General features: G+C 44.2%; 1 protein-coding gene across 2 annotated transcripts in view; it reads left to right on the plus strand.

Moving 5' to 3' along the window:
• The first annotated feature begins 3,201 nt into the window (after window positions 1–3,201).
• Window positions 3,202–24,895, plus strand: part of SLC39A12 (solute carrier family 39 member 12) — an 81,697-nt gene continuing 60,003 nt past the window's right edge. For both annotated transcript variants that reach the window (XM_047754947.1, XM_047754948.1), the window contains exons 1-3: window positions 3,202–3,342; window positions 4,927–5,273; window positions 16,006–16,287. In XM_047754947.1, the coding sequence (XP_047610903.1) occupies window positions 3,318–3,342; window positions 4,927–5,273; window positions 16,006–16,287 (654 nt within the window). In that variant the 5' untranslated portion in view covers window positions 3,202–3,317. The remainder of the gene's footprint in view (window positions 3,343–4,926; window positions 5,274–16,005; window positions 16,288–24,895) is intronic.

Genomic DNA, 24,895 nt, shown 5'->3' on the forward strand with positions numbered 1-24,895 from the left:
GTGAGGCCCAGAGGTAGCTCAGAGTTGCAGGGCCTCGTCTTACTGCCAGAGATGGCCCCATAAGGGGTGGGCTGGATGCTGAGGAAGACAAGAACATGCACTCCTACCACTGGCTCAGAGCCTCCTTTCCTCAGGATAATGGCTGGAAAATTGTTATAATAAACATATAAATCTGTGTTGATTATAGAAGTGAGTGATGATTCCTAGAATTGTGCAGTGCCCAACCTGCAAAACTGTACCTGGTCGGCCCTGAACTATACGAGATGGTTCCACTCTCATTTCTATCTCTTCTTAAGCTGCTGTCATCTTGTATTTCGTGTTTCCTGATTGGTCCCTTTACACTCTTTCTGGGTCAAGGCAGAGTACACGTGTCAATAGGTGATCTTGACATAAGGCAGAAGTTTGAAACTCAGGCCACACCCAAAGGCAAAGAATTGGCGCTGAAGGAAGGACGGATTGATCTGCCCTCCTGCTTCCCTCCCACGTCCCATCCATGCCATCTTCCTGGGTTTGCACAGATCAGTGTCTATGTAGTAGAAGATAGTGCATCAGAGGAGGCTGTTGGCAAAGGTGGGTTAAATCCTTGTAAATAGCCATCAGGCATCAGCGCAGGGTGGGTTCGTTAACAGGTGAAACTTGTTACCCCTGGAGCTTGGTCTGGATTTCAAATATAAGGAGGGTGGATGTCAGTCTCACTGGGAAGCTGTTAGGTTGGCCATGAAGAGTTACAGCTACAACCCAGATCAGGCTGAGGAAGCGACATCACCATGTTCAGCCAAAGGCTTTTTTTCCTTATTACTCCCCGTCTTCCCTGGGATCTGCCTGCCAGTGCTGCCTGCCTTCCAGCCTGCCTCTGGGGCTTCTCCTTGCCCCTCCTCCCGGCCATCTCCCTGTGGGACACGAAGAGGAACCTGGCTGATGGTTGAGGTTCTTTTCAGGTGTGATGGTGAAGGTGGAGGACGCCTTGGAGGCAAGTGACTCAGGCTGGGACCTGGGGGAAAGTTCACATCATTGGGAGCCTTGTGGCTTGTGGCTGGGACAGTGGAGGTGCTGGGAAGACCTCAGACTAGTGACCGGTATTTGTGAAGTCCCACAGGAGATCCTTTGCTGGGGTCCTGGTAGAAAGGAATCCAGAGCCATAGGTAGCTGAGACTGGAAAATGTGGGACTTCCAGGCTGGATGTCCATCCGGGAATCAGGAAAAAGATCCCAAAGTCCCCACAGGGGGTGCTGTCTTGGGACCACTGGTCACAGCCCATCAAGCTTCGGGTCTGCTGTCAATGGGAAGGTTATACAGTGGGACCTGGGGAGGGAGGGCAGATCTGCTAATTGGAAGGTGGCCAGGAAGCAAGGGCTTAATTCCAGAAATAAGGCAGAGCTGAGGTTCTTAAAGGTAGCAGATGACAGCAGGAGTGGGTAATTTGCTCGCAGCCTGGGGGCTCCTTTTCCCTAGTGAGTCCTTAACTGAGTCCCGGAGACGGACACAGAGATGAGCCTACAAAGGAGGTTCAGGTGGGCCCCATTGTGGTCATGGCAACAGGCAATGAGCAGGAGCCTGCAGGGAGCTTGGTCCAGTGCCCCCTCCCCTGCCCGCTTCTGGGCCTGAGACCATTTCCTTCTCTGCCTCCACTGGGTCCCGGCTGGAAAGGCTTGACTTCGTTCTTCGGTTGGACTGACGATCCTGGACGCTAACTCCAGTTCGTCTCACTGTAGCTCTCAGGAGAAATGGGCCCAGGCCCTTCCCTTGACAGCTGAGAGTAATCCGAGTGATCCAGGCTGGGTAGTTGGAGAGAAGCCGAGCATCTTCCGAAAGTGTCTGCCTTCCATATTTCTAGCAATGTTACCAGCCTTGACTTAGGATGCCCTCACCCTGTTGCTCCCAAGTTTCGTCTCCCGTAAGTGATGAAGGAGACTCTAGTGACCCCAACTTCTTCCTCAGCCTCCCTCCCCGTGGCAGCCCCTCCCCTCCCCCCACGACCCTGGACACCAACTCAGAAGGCTTTCCTCCACTTCCTCCAGGCTTCAGGTTCCCTTTTTCTCTATATCCTCTGTGCCACCTCCATGCCCCTGTCCACGTTGAGAGCTTGGGTTTTTGGGGTTTTGTCTTTTTAGGGCCACACCTCTAGCCGATGGAAATTCCCAGGCGAGGGGTGGAATTGGAGCTGTGGCTGCAGCCACAGCCAGATCCGAACTGCATCTGCGACCGACGCCACAGCTGTGGGAACGCCGGACCCTTAACCCACTGAGTGAAGCCGGGGATCGAAACCCTGTCCTCACAGACACTACGTTGGGTTCTTAACCTGCTGAGCCATAACGGGAACTCTGAGAGCTTGGATTCTAACTTCTCTGATCCCCTATAAAATTTAGCACCTCCTTTATTCTTTCAGTCCTTTATTCCCTAATAACTCAGTTTGTTTCATGGGGCCTCAGGGGCCTTAGGAGCTTACTTCTGTCACAGACTCTGGGATCCTAATACATACACGTAATTAAAGTTCTCCACCTACTTCCCAGGTAAGAACGTTATTCCTCCAGCACAGACTTTTTGTTTGGAAAATCTATTCATGAGATGTTCCTGTTGTGGCTCAGTGGGTTAAGAACCCGACATAGCGTTGGTGATGATGCAGGTTTGATCCCGGGCCTCGCTCCGTGGGTTAAGGATCCGGCATTACCATAAGCTGTGGCTACGTTGCAGATGTGGCTCCCGTTCGACCCCTACTCTGGGAACATCCATATGCCATAAAAAGGAAAAAGGAAAAAAAAAAAAAGGAAAATCTACTGATGAATCTTTGAATGCCCTAAATTGTTTAAACCTCTGCACTTTTTAATAAATAAGGTTCTGAGGAGCCTATCTTTTCAACAAGTCCTTGATCTGACTGTGAATAAAACAGTTACCCCAGAATCATCTGGGGGTTTTTTTGGTTGTGTTTTTGTTCTTGTTTTTTTAAGAAGACCTTGGCCTGACCCTAAAACCTTTCCATTCTGTAATGTGGACTCGTTTGACCTAGATCTGTCCTTTAAAGGGCAAGTGGCTGTAAGACATTCTAAGATTTTGCTCAGAATTCTAAGAAAATGGGTAAACGTAGATATAAAAATGCAGGTTCATGAGCGACATTAATTTGATTTTCCTGACAATCTGCCAGATAGAAAGTTCTCACTTTTATTCACCTTCATTGTTACTCTCCATAGCAACTGAAAACTTTTCTGGGCTGAAATAATCCTCTCTAGCTCCCGGGGCACAGTCAAGGAATTTTAAAAACAGAGGACTTTGTAACCACGAAATACTCTGGGAGATTCAAAAGGCCACAGAGCTCCAGATAAATGATCGTTTATCTTTCTTCTGAAGGTAAGCACTGGTTTAAAAATGTTTGTATCATCCTCTGTCATTTGTAAAATGCTAACATATGAATCTTAAACTCTCTCTCTCTTTTTCAACCATAAAGTCATCCCAGTATTTTTGCTCCTATCCCACTGTCTCGATTAGCTCATCTCCTGCCACGATGGGACACGAGATGCTCTTAACAGTTTGCATTCCTTAAGTGATTGGTTGAAGAGATTATTTTTTTTTCCCCAGAAAGACGATTGGCTCTAAAGCTGTCCTTCCTCCTCTTGAGTGAGCACCGAATATGTGGATTTATCACGGCTCGTGTGGTCTTGATATGCTTTTATTTTTCTAAGACATTTCTTCCTTTGGATCAGTTGACCCCTAAAGACGAACCAGTGTTTTCTGGATGTTACTAATTTCTTTTAGTCCTTTCCTTAGCTGGAATCGTCTAACTCCTCGTGATATCTGTAATTTATTAAAATTTCTTTTTTCTGTTTAATGTACTTCGCTTGATGAGGGCCGTACATCACGGGGCAGTTGACTTGACAATGGGTTAAAATGAGGGTGTTTCTGGGGGTGGGCAGAAGAGAAACATTAGGAGTTTGGGAATAAGGTATACACACATGCACTTGAAATAGGTACACAGTTGCCAAAGGGGAGGGGGAGAAAGTGGGGATGGACAGGGAGTTTGGGGTTAGGAGATGCTAACGATTCCACTTAGAATGGATAAGCAGTGAGGTCCTGCTGCACAGCCCAGGGGACTATATCCAGTCTCTTGTGAGACAATGATGGAAGAGAATAGGGAAAAAATGTGTGAATGACTGGGTCACTTGGCTGTACAGTAGAAACTGGCACAACATTGTGAATCAACTCTAATAAAAAAATAAAATTAAGAGTTCCCGTGGTGGCTCAGTGGGTAACAAACCCGACTGGGAACCATGAGGTTGTGGGTTTGATCCCTGACCTTGCTCAGTGGGTTAAGGATCCATTATTGCTGTGAGCTGTGGTGTAGGTTGAAGACACGGCTCAGATCCCAAGCAGCTGTAGCTCAGATTAGATCCCTGGCCTGGGAACCTCCATTTGCCGAGGCATGGCCCTAAAAAGATAAAAAAAAATAAAATTAAAATAGGTAAACAGCAAGGACCTATTGTACAGCACAGGAAACTCTACTCAATATCTTGTAATAATCTGTAATGGAAAAGAATCTATGTATTTGTATACGTGTAACTGAATCACTTTGCTGTACACTTGAAACTAACACAACACTGTAAATCAACTACAATTTTTTAAAAAATGAGGGTGTTTTTTGCCCTGGGCCTTATGCCTTATAGCACCTGTAGGGTAGACAGTGAAATGTCTTCTTCCTAATTTTTGCCTCTACATTTAGTTCAGAAAGGGGCGATAGAGCAAACTCCTTGGCTGTTGGAGTTTGAAAGTCTCCACCCACCATACGCTCCTGCTGGTTGGGATTATAAACCACCTACAGACCCCCTGTTGTTCAGAAAGAACTTGTCATTGTAAATCAGCTTAGCCACCCAACTCGTGCATCCTTTCCAACTTTTGCAGCCACAACAGTTAAAGCCTTTCTTTGCCCCCTTTGCACAGAAATTGCCCCATTGACAAGTTTTCACCGTGAACGCCAACCCACCCACCTCCATCAAAGACAGACTCCGGGTAGAGGCAGAGTGGAAATGTGCTTCTGGACAAAGCTTTCAGTGTTCTGGGTGCCCCTGTTCCTTCTGCTCAGCCTTTTTCCCTCGACTGAGACGGAAAACCCCTCAACTCTGGACAGCAGTGGCCCTTGGAGGCCAGGACCACTGGCAGACGTCCTACGGGTTCTCTCTGTTAATGACCCCCCAGCCCAGAACTACTCGAGAAGCCTCGTCAAAACATTGCTGGAGAAAGCCGGGTGCCCACGGAGAAAGTACGGAAGGCAAGGACACTGCAATCTGGTTAGTGCACGAGGATGGGATTAGGGACCGAGCCGTGTTCAAACGAGAGAAATGGGAGTTCCCGCTGTGCTGCAACGGGATCCCTGGCATCTCTGCAGTGCCAGGACGCAGGTTTGATACCTGGCCTGCGAAGTGGGTTAACGGATCCAGCATTGCCACAGCTATGGTGTAGGTCACACCTGGAGCTCAGGACAGATCTGATCTCTGGCCCAGGAATTCGTTATGCTGCAAGGTGGCCAAAAAAAAAGAGAATGCAATAGAAGAGTTCCCTGATGGCTCAGCAGGTTTAAGATCCGGCATTGCCACCGCTCTGTCTCTGGTTACAGCTGTGGTGTGGGTTCAATCCCTGGTCCAGGAACTTCTGCATTCCCACCCCTCCACCCCCCCCCCACACACACACACACACACACGAGGGAGCAGTGGGCAGTGGATTCATTGCCTGGCCTGGCTTGTAGATCAAAAGCAAACCTTCCAATATCTGAGTTGACCGTGCATTATGTTGTAATAATTCTCATATCTGGGATGTGACAAATCATATAGCATTCTGCATGTAGCATTTAAAGACAGGGAGGGGTTCCCGTTGTGGCCCAGCAGGTTAAGAAGCAGACATAGTGTCCATGAGGATGTGAGTTCAATCCCTGCCCTCACTCAAGTAGGTCAAGGATCTGGCGTTGTCACAAGCTGCAATATAGGTTGCAGATGCAGCTCGGATCTGACATTGCCGTGGCTGTGGTGTGGGCCAGCAGCTGCAGCTCTGATTTGAGCCCTAGCCTGGGAACTTCCATATGTTGCAGGTGCAGCCATAAAAAGAAAAAAAAAAAAAGGCAGGGAGAATTTTTTTATTTTAAAATGATACTGCTTATGTAAGTCTTGATACAACCCTTCCGCAGATTGTAAAGGTATTTATTTGTAAGTATGAACTTTTAGTTCCATCTTCTTTCTGATTGACTCATTCTGTGTTTGACCTTGTGGTTAACTTGAACGTGATGGGTTAGATGCCGTCTGTTTTCTGAGGCATCATAACAGTGATCTGCTATTTGTCTAACACTGAACTATTGAATTTTTAAATACTTTCTCCAGGATATTGGTAGGTATGTTCTAATATTTTGCATCAGGGAGAGTTAATGAGTTGGATAATCATCTTCTTAAAAATTAAGGAATCTGAAGAGTTCCCGTTGCGGCTCAGTGGCTTAAGTATCTGACTAGTATCCATGAGGATGTGGGTTTGATCCCTGGCCTTGCTCAGTGGGTTAAGGACGCGGTGTTGCTGCAAGCTGCGGCATAGGTCGTAGATGTGGCTCAAATCTAGCATCGCTGTGGCTGTGGCGTAGGCCTGCAGCTGCCATTCTGATTTGACCCCTAGCCTGGGAACTTTCATATGCTGTGAGTTCAGCCTTAAAAAAAAAAAACAAAAACAAAAACAAATCTGAGCTGGGGAAGGGAAGTGCCACCATGGAGCTAAAATGTGACCCAGGGCCTCCTGGGACCCATTTCCCAGCTATTTTCTAGTCTATCACGTGACTCAAACCCTACATCAGCATCCCCTGATCAGGTTTCACAAAATACCCAGGGTGAGTCTTTCTTCTCTAGAAGTGGAGATTTCTCTTGTCCTGGCTGAGATTTTTAAAAATCTTTGCAGGCCACTTTCTTTTCTTTTTTTCTTTTTTTTTTTTTTTGGCCGCACCCACAGCATATGGAAGTTCCCAGGCTAGGAGTCGAATCGGAGTTACAACTGCCAGCCTACACCATAGCCCCAGCAACGTGGAATCTGAGCCTTGTCTGCCACCTACACCACAGCTCATGGCAATGCCAGATCCTTAACCCTTTGAGTGCGGCCAGGGACCGAACCCATGTCCTCATGGATCACTAGTCGGGTTTGTTAACTGCTGAGTCAGGAAGAGAACTCCCATTTGCAGGCGACTTTCATGTACAATCAGCATTAAATGCAAAGAAGTGTTTAATGCAAAATTAGAATGTCTGCCTCGGGTGGAGGGGGGGGCACAGCAGTGGAATCAAGGAAAACAACCCCCTTAAGCATTAAGCCCTGGTCTTAAAATGACTGCAGACCAAAAATGGACGAAAACACTGCCACCCTCCTTTTGAGACCGATGAAGGTTTTTGAGAATGAACTTACTAGTAATTAAATAAATACTAGATGAAGACATAACTAACTACATAAACAAGAAAAATGAATTATTTCCCCCAAAAGAAATGTTGACAGACTTTCTCAATTATGCTTAATTCTGGGGGAAATATTTCCTGGCCAAAAGTTTTTTTTTGTTTGTTTTGTTTTGTTTTTCACGGCTGACAGATTTTCTCTCTGCTCTGTGCAAACAATAAATAATTCAATAATTAGTAAAACTCCCTAGAGTTCCCAGAAAAAACATGTATTGTAAGAGGCAACTCATCTGTAATGACATTAATTTATATATAAAGCAATCCAAGACTTCCCACTGGAAATAACTAGGCGTTATACCTTGTTAATGTCCCCTGAGAATTTGCTTCGGAGAAATGTTCTCCTCTAATGACAGGAAGAGCCTTATTCAGGGTGGTCGAATATTAGTTTAGCTAATATTCTAAATATTAGGATAATATTCTATAATTTAGATTAGAATGGAGGGATGGGTTATTTTGCACATTTTTTTTTTTTCATTGTGGTGACATGAACGAGGGTTGGGCCAATTTAGCTTCTATTTGAATTAGTTCCGTTCCTAGTTCCCAAGAAAAGTGTCTAAGAGCTTTGTCCTCCTGCTGCTGCTGTTGCCTTTCTCTAAGACACCAAGGTTTTAAAAAAAGGCGTTTCTTGGCTTGACCTGCTCAGAGGGCTCCAATTTACCCTAATCACCCGTAATCTAAGGTTGATTGCAAGGAGCTTGCAAAATCTCTCTGTGTCAGTCATAAAAAGCCAGGGAGAAACACCATTTTCACAAACACCCACATTCTGGTGCAAACCACGAGTCTTCATCTTGTTGAATCATTTTTTTTTTTTTTTTTTGCTTTTTAGGGACATAGTCCACTGAGAGGCAAGGCTCTCTCACAAATTCTGTGGTAAAAAAGAGATGAGGGGTTAGGTTCTTATCCTTAAACGTCAAAAAAAAAAAAAAAAAAAAGGAAAGTGTGTATCTTGAATTTGTGGGGAGGTTAAAAAAAAGTTTCCAGTTTTATTTCAGTTCTAGGTAAAAACTGATTATTTATTTTTAATTTATTTGGATGCACCTGTGGCATATAGATGTTCCCGGGCCAGGGAAATCTGAGCCGCAGCTGTGACTGACAATGCAGCTGCTGCAAGTCTGGATCCTCAACCCAGTGCACCACAGGGGAACTCCAAAACTGAAATTTTTAAAGAGCCATCTGTAGTGTTTGAGACCACTGTTCATTTAAAAATAAATCCATTCAGGGAGTTCCCATTGTATCCACAGGGATGTGGGTCTGATCTCTGGCCTCCCTCAGCGGGTTAAGGATCTGGCGTTGCTGCAAACCGTGGTGTAGGTCTCGGATGTGGCTCAAATCCCATGTTGATGTGGCTGATGCCAGCCCTAGCCTGAGAACTTTGATATGCCATAGGTGTGGCCCTAAAAAGAAAAAAAATCCATTCAGGATTTCCTACAGTGTCGTAGTGGGTTAAGGATCCAGTGTCGTCTCTGCTGTGGTGTGGGTTTGATCCTTGGCCCAGTGTAGTGGGTTAAGGGTCTGGCATTGTGGCAGCTGTGTCATATGTCACAGCTGTGGCTCAGATTTGATCCCTGGTCCAGGAAATTCCATATGCTGTAGGTATGGCAATTAAAAAAAAAAAAAAATCTGCAGGCTTTGCAAATTAGTAGTCTTGCCTGACCATGGCTTTCCCTTTTTTAAGGAGAAGGGTGTGGAGTTTCCATCATGGCTCAGTGGTTAATGAATCTGACTAGGAACCATGAGGTTGTGGGTTCGATCCCTGGCCTCGCTCAGTGAGTTAAGGATCTGGCATTACCTCGAGCTGTGGTGTAGGTTGCAGACACTGCTTGGATCTTGAGTTGCTGTGGCTCTGGCGTAGGCCAGCGGCGACAGCGACAGCTCCGATTCGACCCCTAGCCTGGGAACCTCCATATGCCTTGGGAGTGGCCCTAGAAAAGGCAAAAAGACAAAAAAAAAAAGGAGAAGGGTGAGAATGGGGTTTAATCAAAACTGAAGTGGGGGGGAGGTAACTCCAGGAGAATAAGCCTGCTTCAGTAATGATGAGAACCGTGACCTTGTGTGGATTCCAGATGCAGCAAAAGGAAAGGAACCTGGTTTGGAGTCAGTCAGCTCGGGGTCTGAATCCTTGTTCTAGCACCTTCTAGCTGCCAGGACACATGGACCCTAACTTCCTCATTTGCACAGCTGAGGAGCTCATTCCCCCCTGACCATCTCTGAGTGGTGTAGGAGCTCAGCCTCTCTTCTCTCCCTTACGTTCATAGAAATGTCTAGTCACCCTTTTTCAGGGACCCTGGAGCAGCCCTTGTGAAGGGCCTTCAGTGCAGCTGAAAAACCAGACATTCCCCAGCTTCCCATCCACTATCCCAGGGACTTAGGGATTTTTTTTTTTTAAGTATAGTTGATTTACAATCGAAGAAACAATAGTTTCTTCAGTTTCGGTTGTACAGCAAAGTGAGCCAGTCATACACAGTTCCCTTTGCTGTAGAGAAGGACCCCATTGCCCATCTGCTCCAAATCTGACAGCTTACATCCACCAACCCCAAACTCCCCCATCCATTCCACTCCCTCCCCCCTCCCCCTTGGCAACCACAAGTCTGCTCTCCACGTCCGTCACTGTCTGTTTTGTAGATAGAATCATTTTTGCCACATTTGAGATTCCACATATAAGTGATATCATATGGTACTTGTCTTTGTCTTTCTGACTTACTTCACTTAGAAGAATCTCTAGTTGTATCCATGTTATTGCAAATGCCATTATTTTGCCCTTTTTAATGGCTGAGTAGTATTCCATTGTATATATGTCTTACATCTTAATCCATTCATCTGTTGATGGACATTTAGGTTGTTTTCATGTCTTGGCTATTGTGACTAGTGCTGTGATAAACATAGGGGTGCATGTATCTTCTCGTATTATAGTTTTGTCCTGATTCATGCCCAGGAGTGGGGTTGCTGGACCACATTGTCGTTCTATATTTAGTTTTCTGAGGTACCTCCACATTGTTTTCCATAACGGTTGTACCAATTTACATTCCCACCAACAGTGAAGGAGGGTTTCCTTCTCTCTACACCCTCTCCAGCATTTGTTATTTGTTGGCTTATTAACAATGGCCATTCTGACCAGAGTGAGCTGGTACCTCATTTTAGTTTTGATTTGCATATCTCCAATTATTAGCAATGTTGACCATTTTTTTCTCCGCTGTTTTTAACCAAGATCTCCAGGTGATTCACAGGCACATTCAAAGAGAACCAATTTTTTTTTTTTCCTTTTTTGGCCACTTCTGTGGCATATGGAAGTTTCAAGGCTCAGGGATCGAATCTGAGCTGCAACTGCAATGCTAGATCCTTAACCCACTGTGCTGGGCAAGGGATTGAACCCATACACCTGCAAAGACAATGCCAGCCCCCCAATCTGCTGAGCCACAGTGGGAACTTCGAGAACTGGTGCTTTAAGTCCCTGCATTTAATTCACTCTCCCTCTCGCATTTGTCATAACATTTATGGGATAAAGTGTGAAAAGCATAAGGCTTTCTCTTGTTTATCCAGCAAGTTTATCTGAACTCTTCTCAGCTATGGCTTTTCTTTCTGTCACTCAGAAATGCCACTCAATCCAGTACAGACCCACCAAAAGCTGGTGTCTGCCATCAGCTGACATTCTTCCATATCTTTGGGAGGAAAAGGAAGAAATATCATTTCCCTCTTGTATTGTATAGTCATTTGCTAGTAATCCCCGCCCCCTCCTAAACAGACCTTATAAAAATCTAAGAACTGAAAAGAAGGCAGTGGATTTACCCATCTACCCCAAATCAAATTCTCAACATCTTTTGGTCTAAAATTCCTCAAGTTTATGCTGCAGATTCAGACAACTGCCCTATTAATACAGAAAGAAGAAGGATTTTACATAGCTCTTGAGGCTGGGGCTCTGGCTTGAAATTCACAAGCAATAAACAAAGCTGAACTGAACAGCCAGCAGGAGGCCATCTGATTGGGCTCCAGGGTGTCAGAGAAAATGACTACTAAATATCTGAGTAGTGTACTTAGCTTAGCAGAGGAGGAGTCTCACATTTTGACTAGTCTTTTCCCAAAGATTATTTCCTTGTGAAGTTGAAAAACAAATTCTCAGCATCTGTGAGTTTGGGTTTTTGTTTGTTTGTTTGTTTGTTTCCTTTTAAAACTTAGGCTTCCACCTGACAAGATTAAAAGGAAATCGATGGATTAGTTCTCAATGAGTCCATTCTTCTTTAACAAAGGGTCCCTTCACTGGAGTCAGAGCCTTGGACAGATCTGGATGCCTATGGAGTGCCAGTATTTGCAAAATTTTACTAAACCTCTTCTCCCAAACTGCAACTTGGCCACTTCTGAAAACTGTAGCAACTAAAACAAATCGAGTGGTGATGAACTGAAAATCCCAGTTCACCACCCACCTCCACAGCACTTTTTGTCATGGCCACTCCTAGAAGGGTCCACATTTTCTTGCATTAGCTCTTCTGATTCCACCGCCTAACCCAGTGTTCTTTCCTTGAGCCACCACCTTCTGTATTAAGGTAACTTGTCTGAGATTCGAGTATCAGAACACAAAGTTTTCAGCCCATAGTTGTTCTTTTTTTGTTTTTTGTTTTGGCTGTGCCCATGGCATGTAGAAGTTCCTGGGCCAGGGATTGAACCTGTGCCACCACAGCAACAATGCCAAGTCCTTAGCCATTAGGCCACCAGGGAACTCCCAGCCCATGGTTCTTTGATTCACAATAAAGTATTGTTTCAGCAGGCCTCAAAACACTGAAGCCAAGGGTAGATTTCAAGTTGTAAGCTTTTCACAAACCAGTTCTGGTGTAGACAGGCGTGATGGCAGCTCTTACCCCCTTTTCTGCTGCCCCCGTGCTATACCCTTCCTCTCCAATCCCTAGGAAGATACACAGCAAAAGCATGGAGAAGGACCCTGAGTGGACAGGGGTCTCAGGCAGCTTGGATGGATGATGGACAGCCATACACTGTGGTGTGCTGTCAACCACACTGGGGCCACACAAACGTGGTCTGGTGGCCTCGTGGAGGTCCTCTGTGTTCTTGACATTTTTCTTCCTGCCTACCCAGTGCCATCAAACAACCTGAACAGCCTTTGAAGTTCTGTCACAATGAACTGGTTTAGGGAGTTCCTGTTGTGGCTCAGCAGGTTAACCTGACATAGTGTCTGTGAGGTTGCAGGTTCAATCCCTAGCTTCACTCAGTGGGTTAAGGATCTGGTGTTACTGCAAGCTGCAATGTAGGTTGCAGATGCAGCTTGGATCTAGTGTTGCCATGGCTGTGGCATAGGTCTCAGCTGCAGCTCTGATTCCACCCCTAGCCTGGGAACCTCCATATGGTACAGATGCAGCTGTAAAAAGAAAAAAAAAAGAAAAAAAGAAAGATGAACTTGTTGAAGCCTCTGGTTGTACTGTATTCTTACTGATGGATATGAGAGCCTCACCCATCCCCTATCCTCCTCATGGACCAAATTTCTTCCTACTGAACACAAGGGAGAGAAAAACGGCGGCATGAGGAGCTGCACAGAAAGTACGTAGGGGCGACCAGCTAATCGTCTCCATGTCACAAAACAAAGGAATAAGAATATAAGGTCTATCAGTGGCAGAGCAGGAATGAAGACTGGGGAGCTGCTATCAGCTGTGTGGCTTTAGGTACATTACTGACCCGCTCTCAAGCTTGACTGACATGTGTCCTAAGGTTTTACCTTCTTCTTAGAAGGAAGTTGTAATCTGTACTTGATTCCATGCAGAATCTTTTCCTACTGCCTATAAAATGTACCTGTTCATGCATTGTGCATTAAATCATTGAGGAATTGGTATTCTGAATGCTTTCCATTCTGCAGAAATATTTGGTGGACTATGATATAGGCTGGGCATGTTTGTCTTTCCACTTAAATAATGCAAGAAGCGTCCCCCTCATTGAAAAATTAATCATTAGACACCTTTTCTAGAACCACTGAGATTTACATGCTGAGAGATGCCTGAATGCGGAAGGCATTTAGTTAGCCCTGTCTTGGACACATGGCTTGCAATAGATGGTAGCTAATAACAACCAATAGTTTTATCAGTGTTTTAGCTTCAGAGGTGATTTGGTACAAAGAAGGATTCAGCTGATTTACTTCCCTGGGTTTTGGTGTCAGCACTTCGGCTTTCTCTAGGGGTAATTAGGGGACAGAAAAGGGTTGCTGTGGTTTTGGTGGTGGAGTGTGGACACGACCATGGTCTTGCTGGGAAGCCTGTGCCTCTGATTGCCGAGTTCTTGTCCCCTCGCAGTTGAGTTGGGGAGAGATTGGAATCTGTGTGGTTTGCAAAGAATGTGATGAATGCTTTTGCTTTTTGAGATGGATGCTGTGTTTCTTCCTGGTGCAGATGGTGTTTTGTAGATGTTTCCTGGTGGGACCCACAGCAAACATGGAATTAGAACCCCCAAAACTTCCTCCTTGGAGAACAGATTAAACAGTAGGGGGAGAGGGATAAACTAGGAGGGGACTAACAAACACTATACTATGTAACAAATAGGTAACTAACAAGGACCTGTTGTAGTGTGTAGGGAAATCAGCTCAATACCATGTTATACCTATTTTGGAAAAGAATCTGAAAAGGAATGGATAGATGCATATGCGTAACTGATTCACTTTGCTGTACACTTGAAGCTAATAGAACATTGTAAGTCAACTACACTCCATTACAAATTTTTCAAAAAGATATTATGGCAGATTCCCCACCCCTGCCCTGTGTTCCCCAGCATGGCACCATTCAATAGAAATATAACACAAGCCGCAAATGCGAGGCATGTGTCATTGTACATTTCCTAGGAGCCACATTTTAAAGCATTAAAAAGAGACAGGTGAGGTGTTTCCACTATGCTGCACCTGTAGTGTAGGTCACAGCTGTGGCTTGGATTCCATCCCTGGTCTGAGAACTTGCAGGCACGGCCAAACAGGAAAAAGAAAACAGGTAAAATTCATATATTTTATTGAAACTTATGTGTGATATCACTTCCACATTAATCAAAAATCTAAAAAAGTATTGAAGTATTAACATAATGAACATCACATTTGATGTTTTTTTTGCCAGACTAAGTCTGTGAAATCTGTGTGTTTTAAACTTACCAGCGTATCTGAAAGGGAACAAATCACATATTAAGTGCCCAGCATCCACAGGCAGCTAGTGGCCACTTTAGCAAACACCATTTTTTCTTTTCTTCATAGCCCTCGTATTCGAATATTCCTCAGTCTGCTTGTTTATTTTCTATTTCCTCTTGAAGACAACTGGTCCATAAAGGCTGGATTTTTTAAAATTTGTGTCTGCTTTGTGCAGAGATTTAGCCTCAGCATCTCGCACCACACCTGCCACTTGAGAGGTGGGAACGCGGAATGAACGTGTATCATCTGCCTCTCTGTCATCCTACTGATGGAACTGATATCAGTTCTTTTCCAGGACGCAAGTGGGTCCCACATCCTGCTGTTAACAGAGAGGTTGGTGGTTCAAGAATTATTTAAAATGCTTCCATGATGCTTTGTTTCCCACCCCACACCTGGTTTGTCTCATCTGGGACATTTACGTGTCAGAGGAAGGTGTTGGGGGGATGTGATGGATAGTGAGAAAAGATAGACACAGGGGTTGTGGGAAAGAAGCTCTCCCAGCAAGACAAGAACTGTCTTTCTTCAGAGATACTGGAGAGGTGGGGATGGGGGGGCTTCTGCCAATGCTCTCGGGATCTGAGAAACAGCCCATTACACGACCCCAAGCACAGAATACAGCCACCAAGAGATGCCTATCTTGGGCCCCAAGGGACTTGTCCCACTGGGCAACACCAGATCTGAGCCACATCTGCCACCTACACTGCAGCGAAGGTAGCACTGAATCTTTAACCTACTGAGCAAGGCCAGGGATTGAACCCACATCCTCATGGATACTCATTGTGCTCTTAACCTGCGGAGCCACAACAGGAACTTCTGGAGCATCATGTTGAAAGCCAAAGAGTCAGCTGGTTTTCATCAAGATAGCAAATTACGGTTTGTCCACTTGGCAATACTACAGCTGGAGGCAGAAGGACACGTTTAGGGGACAAGGAATTTCTGGGAGGGCATCATTGTTATATAAAAGGCCAACTGTGACTGTCTTCTTGGAGTTGGGCTATCGAAGCTGCCCACTTTCCCCTCCTAGTCCTAAAATAATGAACAACAGAGACTCTGTGGGTGTTAGTGTTCTAGGAATATTGGTCAAATTTGTTTGCTTTTAATTTTTATTTATTCTTTTTATAGCCACATCTGTGGCATATGGAAGTTCCTAGCCTAGATGTCCAATCAGAGCTGCAGCTGCTAGCCTATCCCACAGCCAAGGCAACACTGGGTCTGAGCCACATCTGCAACCTAGGCCATAGCTCATGTCAACGCCAGATCCTTAACCCACTGAGCAGAGCCAAGGATTGAACCCACATCCTCAGAGAGACAACGAATGTCACGTCCTTAACCCACTGAGCCACACTGGGAACTCCTGTTTTTAATTTTTACATTTTTGTTTATTTTTTTTTTTTTGCACAGTGCTTCGAACCAGATGCCCTATTACTCATAGCTGGAGGAGGTTTCGAGGATCCGCTTGGAGAAGAAGTGGTCCATCGAGTTTCCCTTCTCCTGCTCTATTACATCATTCACCAGGAAGAGATCTGTTCTTCCAAGCTCAACATGAGTCATAGGGAGTATAAATTTTACCTGCACAGCCTTCTCAGCCTCAGGCAGGATGAAGATTCCTATTTCCTGTCACAGAACGAGATGGAAGATATCCTGGCTTTCACCAGGCAGTACTTTGACACTTCCGGAAGCCAGGTAAGAAAGTCAAAATTGCAAATCTTTTAGCAATTTAAAATTGTAGCTCTAAAAAAAAAAAAAAAAAAAAAATAGGAGTTCCCGTTGTGGCGCAGTGGTTAACGAATCTGACTAGGAACCATGAGGTTGCGGGTTCGATCCCTGCCCTTGCTCAGTGGGTTAACGATCCGGCGTTGCCGTGAGCTGTGGTGTAGGTTGCAGACGCGGCTCGGATCCCGCGTTGCTGTGGCTCTGGCGTAGGCCAGTGGCTACAGCTCCGATTCGACCCCTAGCCTGGGAACCTCCATATGCCGCGGGAGCGGCCCAAAGAAATAGCAAAAAGACAAAAAATAAATAAATAAATAAATAATAAAATAAAATAAAATAAAATTGCAGCTCTGCTGCTAGGATACCGTAAATCTGCTAAAAATCAGAGTATGATTTTTTTTTTTTTTTTGGTCACTTGTTTGTTCCTAAAATACTCAACAGCTTCTACGAGAGGTAAGTATTTGTGGATTTTCTTATGGGATGTTAGATGATGTAATATAACATTCTGAGTCCAAAGGGGGAAATGTAATGACTAATCAGTAGTCAGATGAGTTTTAGCCAGAAGCTGCATGGGTGGATAGGCAAGCAGGCCAGGTGACAGGGCAGCTCTATTCTGAGTCCCCCAGGGCACCAAAGTGAGTGTGACTCAAGGCTTTGGATCAGTCCCTAAGGACTGAACTGTAGTGGTGAAAGCAGTGTGTGTATTTGCTTTCCCTTCTGGACAGAGGAGGAGAAAACAGTAGGAGTTGGTGAAAAATGAATTTATCATTAGCTACTTCCCTGCAGATGCAGCTTGCAAAAAAAGCATCATGCCTGACAGCACAAGGAATATATCGGCAGTGGCTCCGGATTGGTGCTGCCTATGTTCAGGATCCCAAGTGCCTTTCTTTTCTTCTTCTTCTTTTTTTTTTTTTTTTTTTTTTTTTTTTTTAGGGCCGTACCTGAGGCATATGGAGGTTCTCAGGCTAGGGGCTGAATCAGAGCAACAGCTGCCGGCCTACACCACAGCCACAGCAATGCAGGATCTGAGCCGCGTCTGCAACCTACACCACAGCTCATGGCAATGCCGGATCCTTAACTCACTGAGCAAAGGATCGAACCCACAACCTCATGGTTCCTAGTCAGATTTGTTTCCACTGCACCACGACGGGAACTCTCCGTGTGTTTTTCTTCTCTCTGGACTCCCACTGTTAGGAAACAGGCATCTTGTTGCCTTCATTACTATCCCAGCACAGGCCAGCCTTTGTCTTACCTTTTTGCATTCTACTTGGCAGTGGGGAGTTTGAAGTGATCAAGAGTTGAGCATATGTTACTATAGAGTTAATTTTTGTGTATTCCCTCCCTCCCCACCACCAATCACAAGTTGAAATCCTGACTAGAATGTGATAGTATTCTCTGAACATGAGTTTTTATTTTATGGCCACACCCATGACATATGGAAGTTCCTGGATCAGGAACTGTGCCTCAGCTGTGGCAACGCTCAATCCTTTAACATACTGTGCCAAACCAGGGATCAAACCTGCACTTCCGCAATGTCCCTAGCTGCTGCAGTCGGATTCTTAACCCACCGTGCCACAGCGGGAACTTCTGAACATGAGGTGGGTTTTTTTTGTTTTGTTTTGTTTTTTGTCTTTTTGGGGCCACACCCATGGCATATGGAGGTTCCCAGGCTAGGGGTCGAATTGGAGCTGTGGCCACCAGCCTATACCACAACCACAGCACTGCCAGATCTGAGGCGCATCTGAGACCTATATCACAGCTCACGGCAATGCCGGATGCTTAACCCACTGAGCGAGGCCAAGGATCGAACCTGCAACCTCCTGGTTCCTAGTCAGATACGTTTCTGCTGCACCATGACGGGAACTCCAAACATGAGTTTTTTTAAAACTGTATTTTCTTAAAGAATTAATTGAAAAGCCACCAGCACATGTTGAATAGAGTGGCAAAATGTGTTTTTTTGCTCGTTTGCTTGTTTGTTTTTTATGGCTGCACCTGCAGCATATGGAAGTTTCTGGGCCAAGGGTCAAACCAGAGCTGCTGCTGGGGCCTTCACTACAGCCCCCGCAACACTGGATCTGAGCCACACCTTCAACCTACACTGCAGCTTGCAGCAACGCTGAATCTTTAAGCCACTGAGTGAGGGCAGGAATTGAACCTGCATCCTCAGGGAGACACTATGGGGTCCTTAACCCACTGAGTCACAATAGGAATGCCAAAACTTTTTTTTTTCTCTTGAACTATTCATTGATGTGTGTCTTTGTTTGGGCTGTTATATCATAAATGCTACAAACCGGGTAGCTTATAAACAACAGAAATTTGTTCTCACAATTCTGGAGCCTGGAAAGCCCAAGGTCAAGGTGCTGGGCAGATTTGGGGTCTGGTAAGAGGCTACTTTTTGGTCCATAGCAGGGTCATTTTTTCATTATACACATGGTGGGGGGCAAGGGAGCTGCGTGCGGCCTCTTTCGTGAGGCCACTGATCCCATTCATGAGCGCGCCACCCTCCTGACCCAATCACCCCCTTAAAGGTCCCACCTCCCAATACTATCACACTGAGGGTTAGGATTTCAACATGTGATTGGTGGTGGTGGGGGGGGGAAGGTTACACAAAAATTCCCTCTCTAGCAACATAGACTGATGAATTTGACTCTTGGCCTCATTTCAGATTTCTAGGAATTCAGAAGGATACAATCATGCTGCAACTTAAGGCCAGCAAACAAACCCTCCAATTTGCTGTAAAAAGGTTTAATTTCTTTTGTTATTGGCAGAAGAAATGGACAGACTGCTTACTAAAGACTTTGCAGATATCACTTTGGTAACTGTAATCTCGTGCATCTCAAAATTTGGCATTTTTTGTTTGTTTTTTTTTTTCTATTTCCAATTGAGAACATGGGATTCCTTCATAGAATTCACCTTGTTGCTTAAATCAGGAGGTGTGCCTCAAATGAGTTTCCTCAGTGCAATATCTAACACAATACAAGATTGGCTGAAATTAGCCACTAGGATTGTAGCCCTCTTGCGTGTTCCTGACTTTTGATACAGATGAAATATAAATAGAAACCCTACCCTTCAAGGCAGGTGGAGTGTAGATTTCTGGAGATGCAAGGTGTGCTGAAAATACATAGGCTTCCGAGTATGTGTGAGAGTAAACATTCCTAGGACAGAATGAAGTAATTCCATATTGTAGGTATAATTTTTTATTTTTTTGCTTTTTAGGGCCGCACCCATGGCATATGGACGTTCCCAGGCTAGGGGTCCAGTCAGAGCTATAGCTGCTGGCCTACGCCACAGCCACAGCAACGTGGGATCCAAGGAACATCTGTGACCTATATCAAAGCTCACGGCAATGCTGGATCCATAATCCACTGAGCAGGGCTGGGGATCGTATCTGCGTCCTCATGGGTACTAGTTGGGTTTGTTACCACTGAGCCATAACTCCTATGTTGCAGGTAGACCTACTCTATTCATTCATTAAGTCAAGAAGAATTGAGCTATTGATGAGTCATAACCTGGTGTTAGGTCTTAGAACTACCATCTCCTGGAAAGGGCACCATGGTTTCCAGTTCTTGGAAGGGTTCTATGGCCCATGCACTTGGGCTAGGATTCTTTTAGGAAGTCAGTCAGTCCAGACTTTGGAAGGGGGCCAGTTGGCACCTCACTGCAGGCTGCTGCTCTCTTAGATGAGAAGGGTGTGAGGTAACAGAAGGTATTGGCAGTCCAGGCCCCCTAGGACTAGCATTTTCTTGGTTTGCATAGGTTACGACTTGCACAGGTCAAGCCACTAACAGCAGCTCTGGATGGATCTTAACCAGCTCACTAAGAGAAACAGCTCTATACCATCAGACCTTAATCTCACCACCCTCCCTCATAGTCCAGAGTGCAAACATCCATCTATGCCTTCCTTCTCTTCTGCCCAAACTGGTCTGTTTTATCTTCCCGACTCAATCTCTCTCTCTCTTTTTTTAATAATGATTTTTATTTTTTCCATTATAGCTGGTTTTACAGTGTTCTGTCAATATTCTAAAGTACAGAAGGTGACTCAGTTACACATACATGTATACATTGTTTTTTTCTCACATTATCATGCTCCATAATAATTGACTAGATATAGTTCTCAGTGCTATACAGCAGGATCTCATTGCTTATCCATTCCAAAGGCAACAGTTTGCATCTATTAACCCCAAATTCCTAGTCCATCCCACTCCCTCCCCCTTGGCAACCACAAGTCTGTCCTCCAAGTCCTTGATTTTCCTTTCTGTGGAAAGGTTTTGGATTCCAGATATAAGTAATATCGTATGGTATTTGTCTTTCTCTTTCTGACTTACTTCTCTTAGTATGAAAGTCTCTGGTTCCATCCATGTTGCTGAAAATGGCATTATTTTGTTCTTTTTTATGGCTGAGTAGTATTTCATTGTGTATGTATACCACATCTTCTTGATCCAATCATCTGTTGATGGAGATTTAAGTTGTTTCCGTGTCTTAGCTATTGTGAATAGTTTTGCAATGAACATGTGGGTGCATGTGTCTTTTTCAGTGAAAGTTTTGTCTTTATATATACCCAAGAGTGGGATTGCTGGGTCAAACAGTAGTTCTATATTTAATTTTGTGAGGTACCTCCATACTGTTCTCCATAGTGGTTGTACCAATTTACATTCCCACCAATAGTGTAGGAGGGTTCCCTTTTCTCCACACCTTCTCCAGCATTTGTTATTTGTGGACTTATTAATGATGGCCATTCTGACTGGTGTAAGGTGGTACCTCACGGAAGTTTAGATTTGTAATTCTCTAATAATCAGTGATGTTGAACATTTTTTCATGTGCTTGTTGGCCATCTGTATATCTTCCTTGGAGAATGGTCTATTCAGGTCTTTTGACCATTTTTCCATTGGGTTATTAGCTTTTTTGCTATTGAGTTGTATAAGTTGTCTGTATATTTTAGAGATTAAGCCCTTGTCAATTGCATCATTTGATACTATTTTCTCCCATTCTGTAAGATGCCTTTTTTTTTTTAATGGTTTCTTTTGCTGTGCAAAAGCTTTTCAGTTTGATTAGTTTCCATTTGTTTATTTTTGCTTTTATTTCTGTTGCTTTGGGAGACCAACCTGAGAAAACATTTGTAAGGTTGATATCAGAGAATGTTTTGCCTATGTTCTCTTCTAGGAGTTTGGTGGTGTCTTGTCTTACATTTAAGTCTTTAAGTCATTTTGAGTTTATTTTTGTGCATGGCATGAGGGTGTGTTCCAGTGTCATTGATTTACATGAGGCTGTCCAGTTTTCCCAGCATCACTTGCTGAAAAGACTGTCTTTTCCCCATTTTATATTCTTGCCTCCTTTTTCCTCCTGACTCAATCTCTTAATGCTTCCACCTCTCTCCATTTTTTGCACTCGTTTGCTGTTTCCATGGTCAATGACCAGGGACCTGTACATGGTTCTCCATCAGCACCTCCTCTTTGACGGAGGATGGGTTCATGACCACATCCTAAGGCTTTTGATAACTGACTCTCCTCCACCTGCCATGATAATGTGTTCTTACCAACCTCAACAGTTACAAACAAACAAACAAAAAAATAAATACAATCAGCCCTTTTCATCCTTGTCTATGTCACAAGAATGCATCATTGACCTAGTAGCCTTCTCTTGCTTCTTTTTTTTTTTTTTTGATGAACATACATTCTCCTTCTCTTTATACTCCCATACATTTTATTTCTCAACCACCTCTGCCCTGCTTTTTGCTCTCTCACTTTTGTCAAGTCTTGCCTCCATGAAACTCTTTTCACTCATGATGTCTGTCATCCCATATTTCATGGGCTTTTTTTTTTTCCCATTTCTATCACCCCCTTTTCTTCTCACTTGTCCAGCTATTTCAAGAGCTACATAAGCAACACTAAAGAAAGGACAGGTTGAGGAAGAGAAACAATGACTTCTGATTTTTTTTTTTTTGGTCTGTTTAGAGCCACACCTGAGGCTTATGGAGATTCCCAGGCTAGGGGTCAAATCGAAGCTGCAGCTGCCCATCTAACACCATAGCCACAGCAACACGGGATCCAAGCCTCCTCCATGCTTTCTTTTCAAAAAAAAAAAAAAAGAAGAAGCAAGAGAAGACTACTAGGTCAATGGTGTATTCTTGTGACATAGACCAGGGTGAAAAGGGCTGATTATATTTTTTTCTTTTTTTTTAAGTTTGTAACTGGCGAGATTGGTAAGAGCACATTCATAGGTAAGGGGGGGGAGTCTCATGGAAGGTCTCTACTTTGGCTTGGATAACCCTGCACATTCCTGGTTTTCTTTCTCTCTGATGCCCTCGTTTTCACCTATTGCAGACTTTTCTCTCTCTGTATAGATTTTACGATTAATGCTCTTTGGGGCATGGGCTTAGTCCCCTATCATTCCGTGTGTTTTCTCCAGGGTAGCCCATCTCTACTTAAAGCTGACTCACAAGAGTGTGTCTCCACCACAGACGTCTCCTGTAGACTCCAGACCCACGTATACTACACAACATCTTTTTCTTTAAGGATATGGTAACGGCACCTCCCCCTCAAAACATCCAACATCAAGGTCATAAATCAAACCAATGAGACTCCATCTTTATGGAGCAAATATGTCAGCAAAGAGCATAATCATCCAGTCAAATACCCAGCAAGAAATTTTATTTTCAATTTCTTCTTCCTTCATGTCTAATCTGTTTCCAAGCTCTACTGCTGTTTCTTCCTAACCAGTTGATTTTTCTCTGGTGTCAGCATCACTGCCTTGTTCCTGGACCACTGTAATAGCCTTCTAACTGTGCTACTAGTCATCACTCTCTCCAGTTTGTTTGTTCTCCTTATGTAGCCAGAGTGAATTTGTCAAAACACAAATCCAGTCATATAACCCCTTGCTCAAAATTCCCCTCTGGCTTCCAGTTGATTTTAGGATAAAGGGCAAACTCCATTCTGTGCCAAGAGATGTTCAGCTTCTACCATGTTCCTCTCACTCCACCAGCTCCAATGATTATCTTCTTTCCAATCCTCCCTCCTGCCAGAGAAGCTGTGCACAGGCTGTTTTTCCTACCTGGACTATTCCTTCCTTCCACTCCTTCAGGTGTGTGCGTGTGTGTGTGTGTGTGTGTGTGTGTGTGTGTGTGTGTGATAATCCTAAGGAAGCCTTCTTTGATCTGCCTAAATGGGTAGAAGAGTTGTCTGTTTTCACCTCGTTGTTCCACGTACCTCTCCTTCAAAGCCATTGCCAAGATTCTTCACTTACATTGATTCCATCATTGTTTCATTAATGATGCTAAACTTTAAGCTCCAGGGCAGGGAATGCTTTTGGATTTGGTTGTTTTTCCAGTAGCTAGGGAAGTGCCAGACATATATTGGGTATTTGGGGAAATTTGGGGGAGCTAGTGGATGGCCTTACCATTATGCATTTATCAAACCCAGAAACCTGGGTCATTTCGACTCTGCACATTTTCTTTCAAGGGTTTTAGCGTACCTTCTTAATATTTCTCAAGTGCATCTGCTTCTCTCCATCGCAAGTTCTACTTACTATCTTAGGTCATGAAATCATCAATAACTTCTTAACTAGACTTCTCGCCCTCAAATTCTACCCCTGTCAATCCATTTAGTACTTTTCCACCCACCTGATTTATTGTATTTTTCTGTTTTTCATAATTTTCACTGGCTCCTCTAGAGCCTTCAGGGAAAACATTTTTATGGCACTAATACAGCATTGAGAGCTATTATTTTATGGCAATGATATAACATTTTATAGTACTTGAACTTGATTCCTCCTTCAGTCTACTCCCCACCAGGCTTTCTATGAGACACTGAAAATAATGGTAGTAGTAGCTAAGGTTAGCTGACAAGGTCCTGGGTGCTATATCAAACATTTTGCATACATTACCTCATCTAATCTTAAAACCTTTGTGATGGGAGAGATTGTCTCTTTTTACAGATAATGACTATAAAGGGCCCAAGGTCACTCCATTAGAAATGGCAGAGATAGTGTTAAAGCCTTATTTGTCTGCCCCGAGCACTATGCTATAGAAATTGCTTTGATGATCTAAAAAGTCCCAAGACCATCCTGTGTTTCAATTTATTTCCACATTCATGAGGAAGAGTATTGAAGAGCATACATCTGAGTGCAAATTGGGACTCCACCCTTTGTGGCCAGGTAATCTGTAAAAAAATAATCTTTTTTGGAATTTCGGAAGAAAGAAAAGTGAGCCTATGGAATAGACCTAACATAGTGTCTGGCGCATAGTAGGCACTCAATAAATGTTTAAATATACATGAATGGGGAGGCTAGTGGGATGTAAGGTGAGATTCTTAGCTGTTTAAATGCCCATAATTTAATTGAGGAAAATTGGTGTACGCATAGGTCTTATGGGAGTTCAGAGAACACAGATATTTTACTTGCTTTGACTTGCAGTTAGCACACACTAAGCATGAGATGAAATAAAGGTATGATGGTCCAGGGCAGCAGAGTCAGCAGGAAGAGTAGAAGGCTGGGTTGGGCAGATGTGAGCTAATATATACAAGACGGCTAAACAGTAAGGTCCTACTGTATAGTGCAGGGAACTATACTCAATATCCTGTGATAAAAC

Source organism: Phacochoerus africanus, chromosome 12, assembly GCF_016906955.1.
Source record: "Phacochoerus africanus isolate WHEZ1 chromosome 12, ROS_Pafr_v1, whole genome shotgun sequence".
Classification (NCBI taxonomy): Eukaryota; Metazoa; Chordata; class Mammalia; order Artiodactyla; family Suidae; genus Phacochoerus; species Phacochoerus africanus.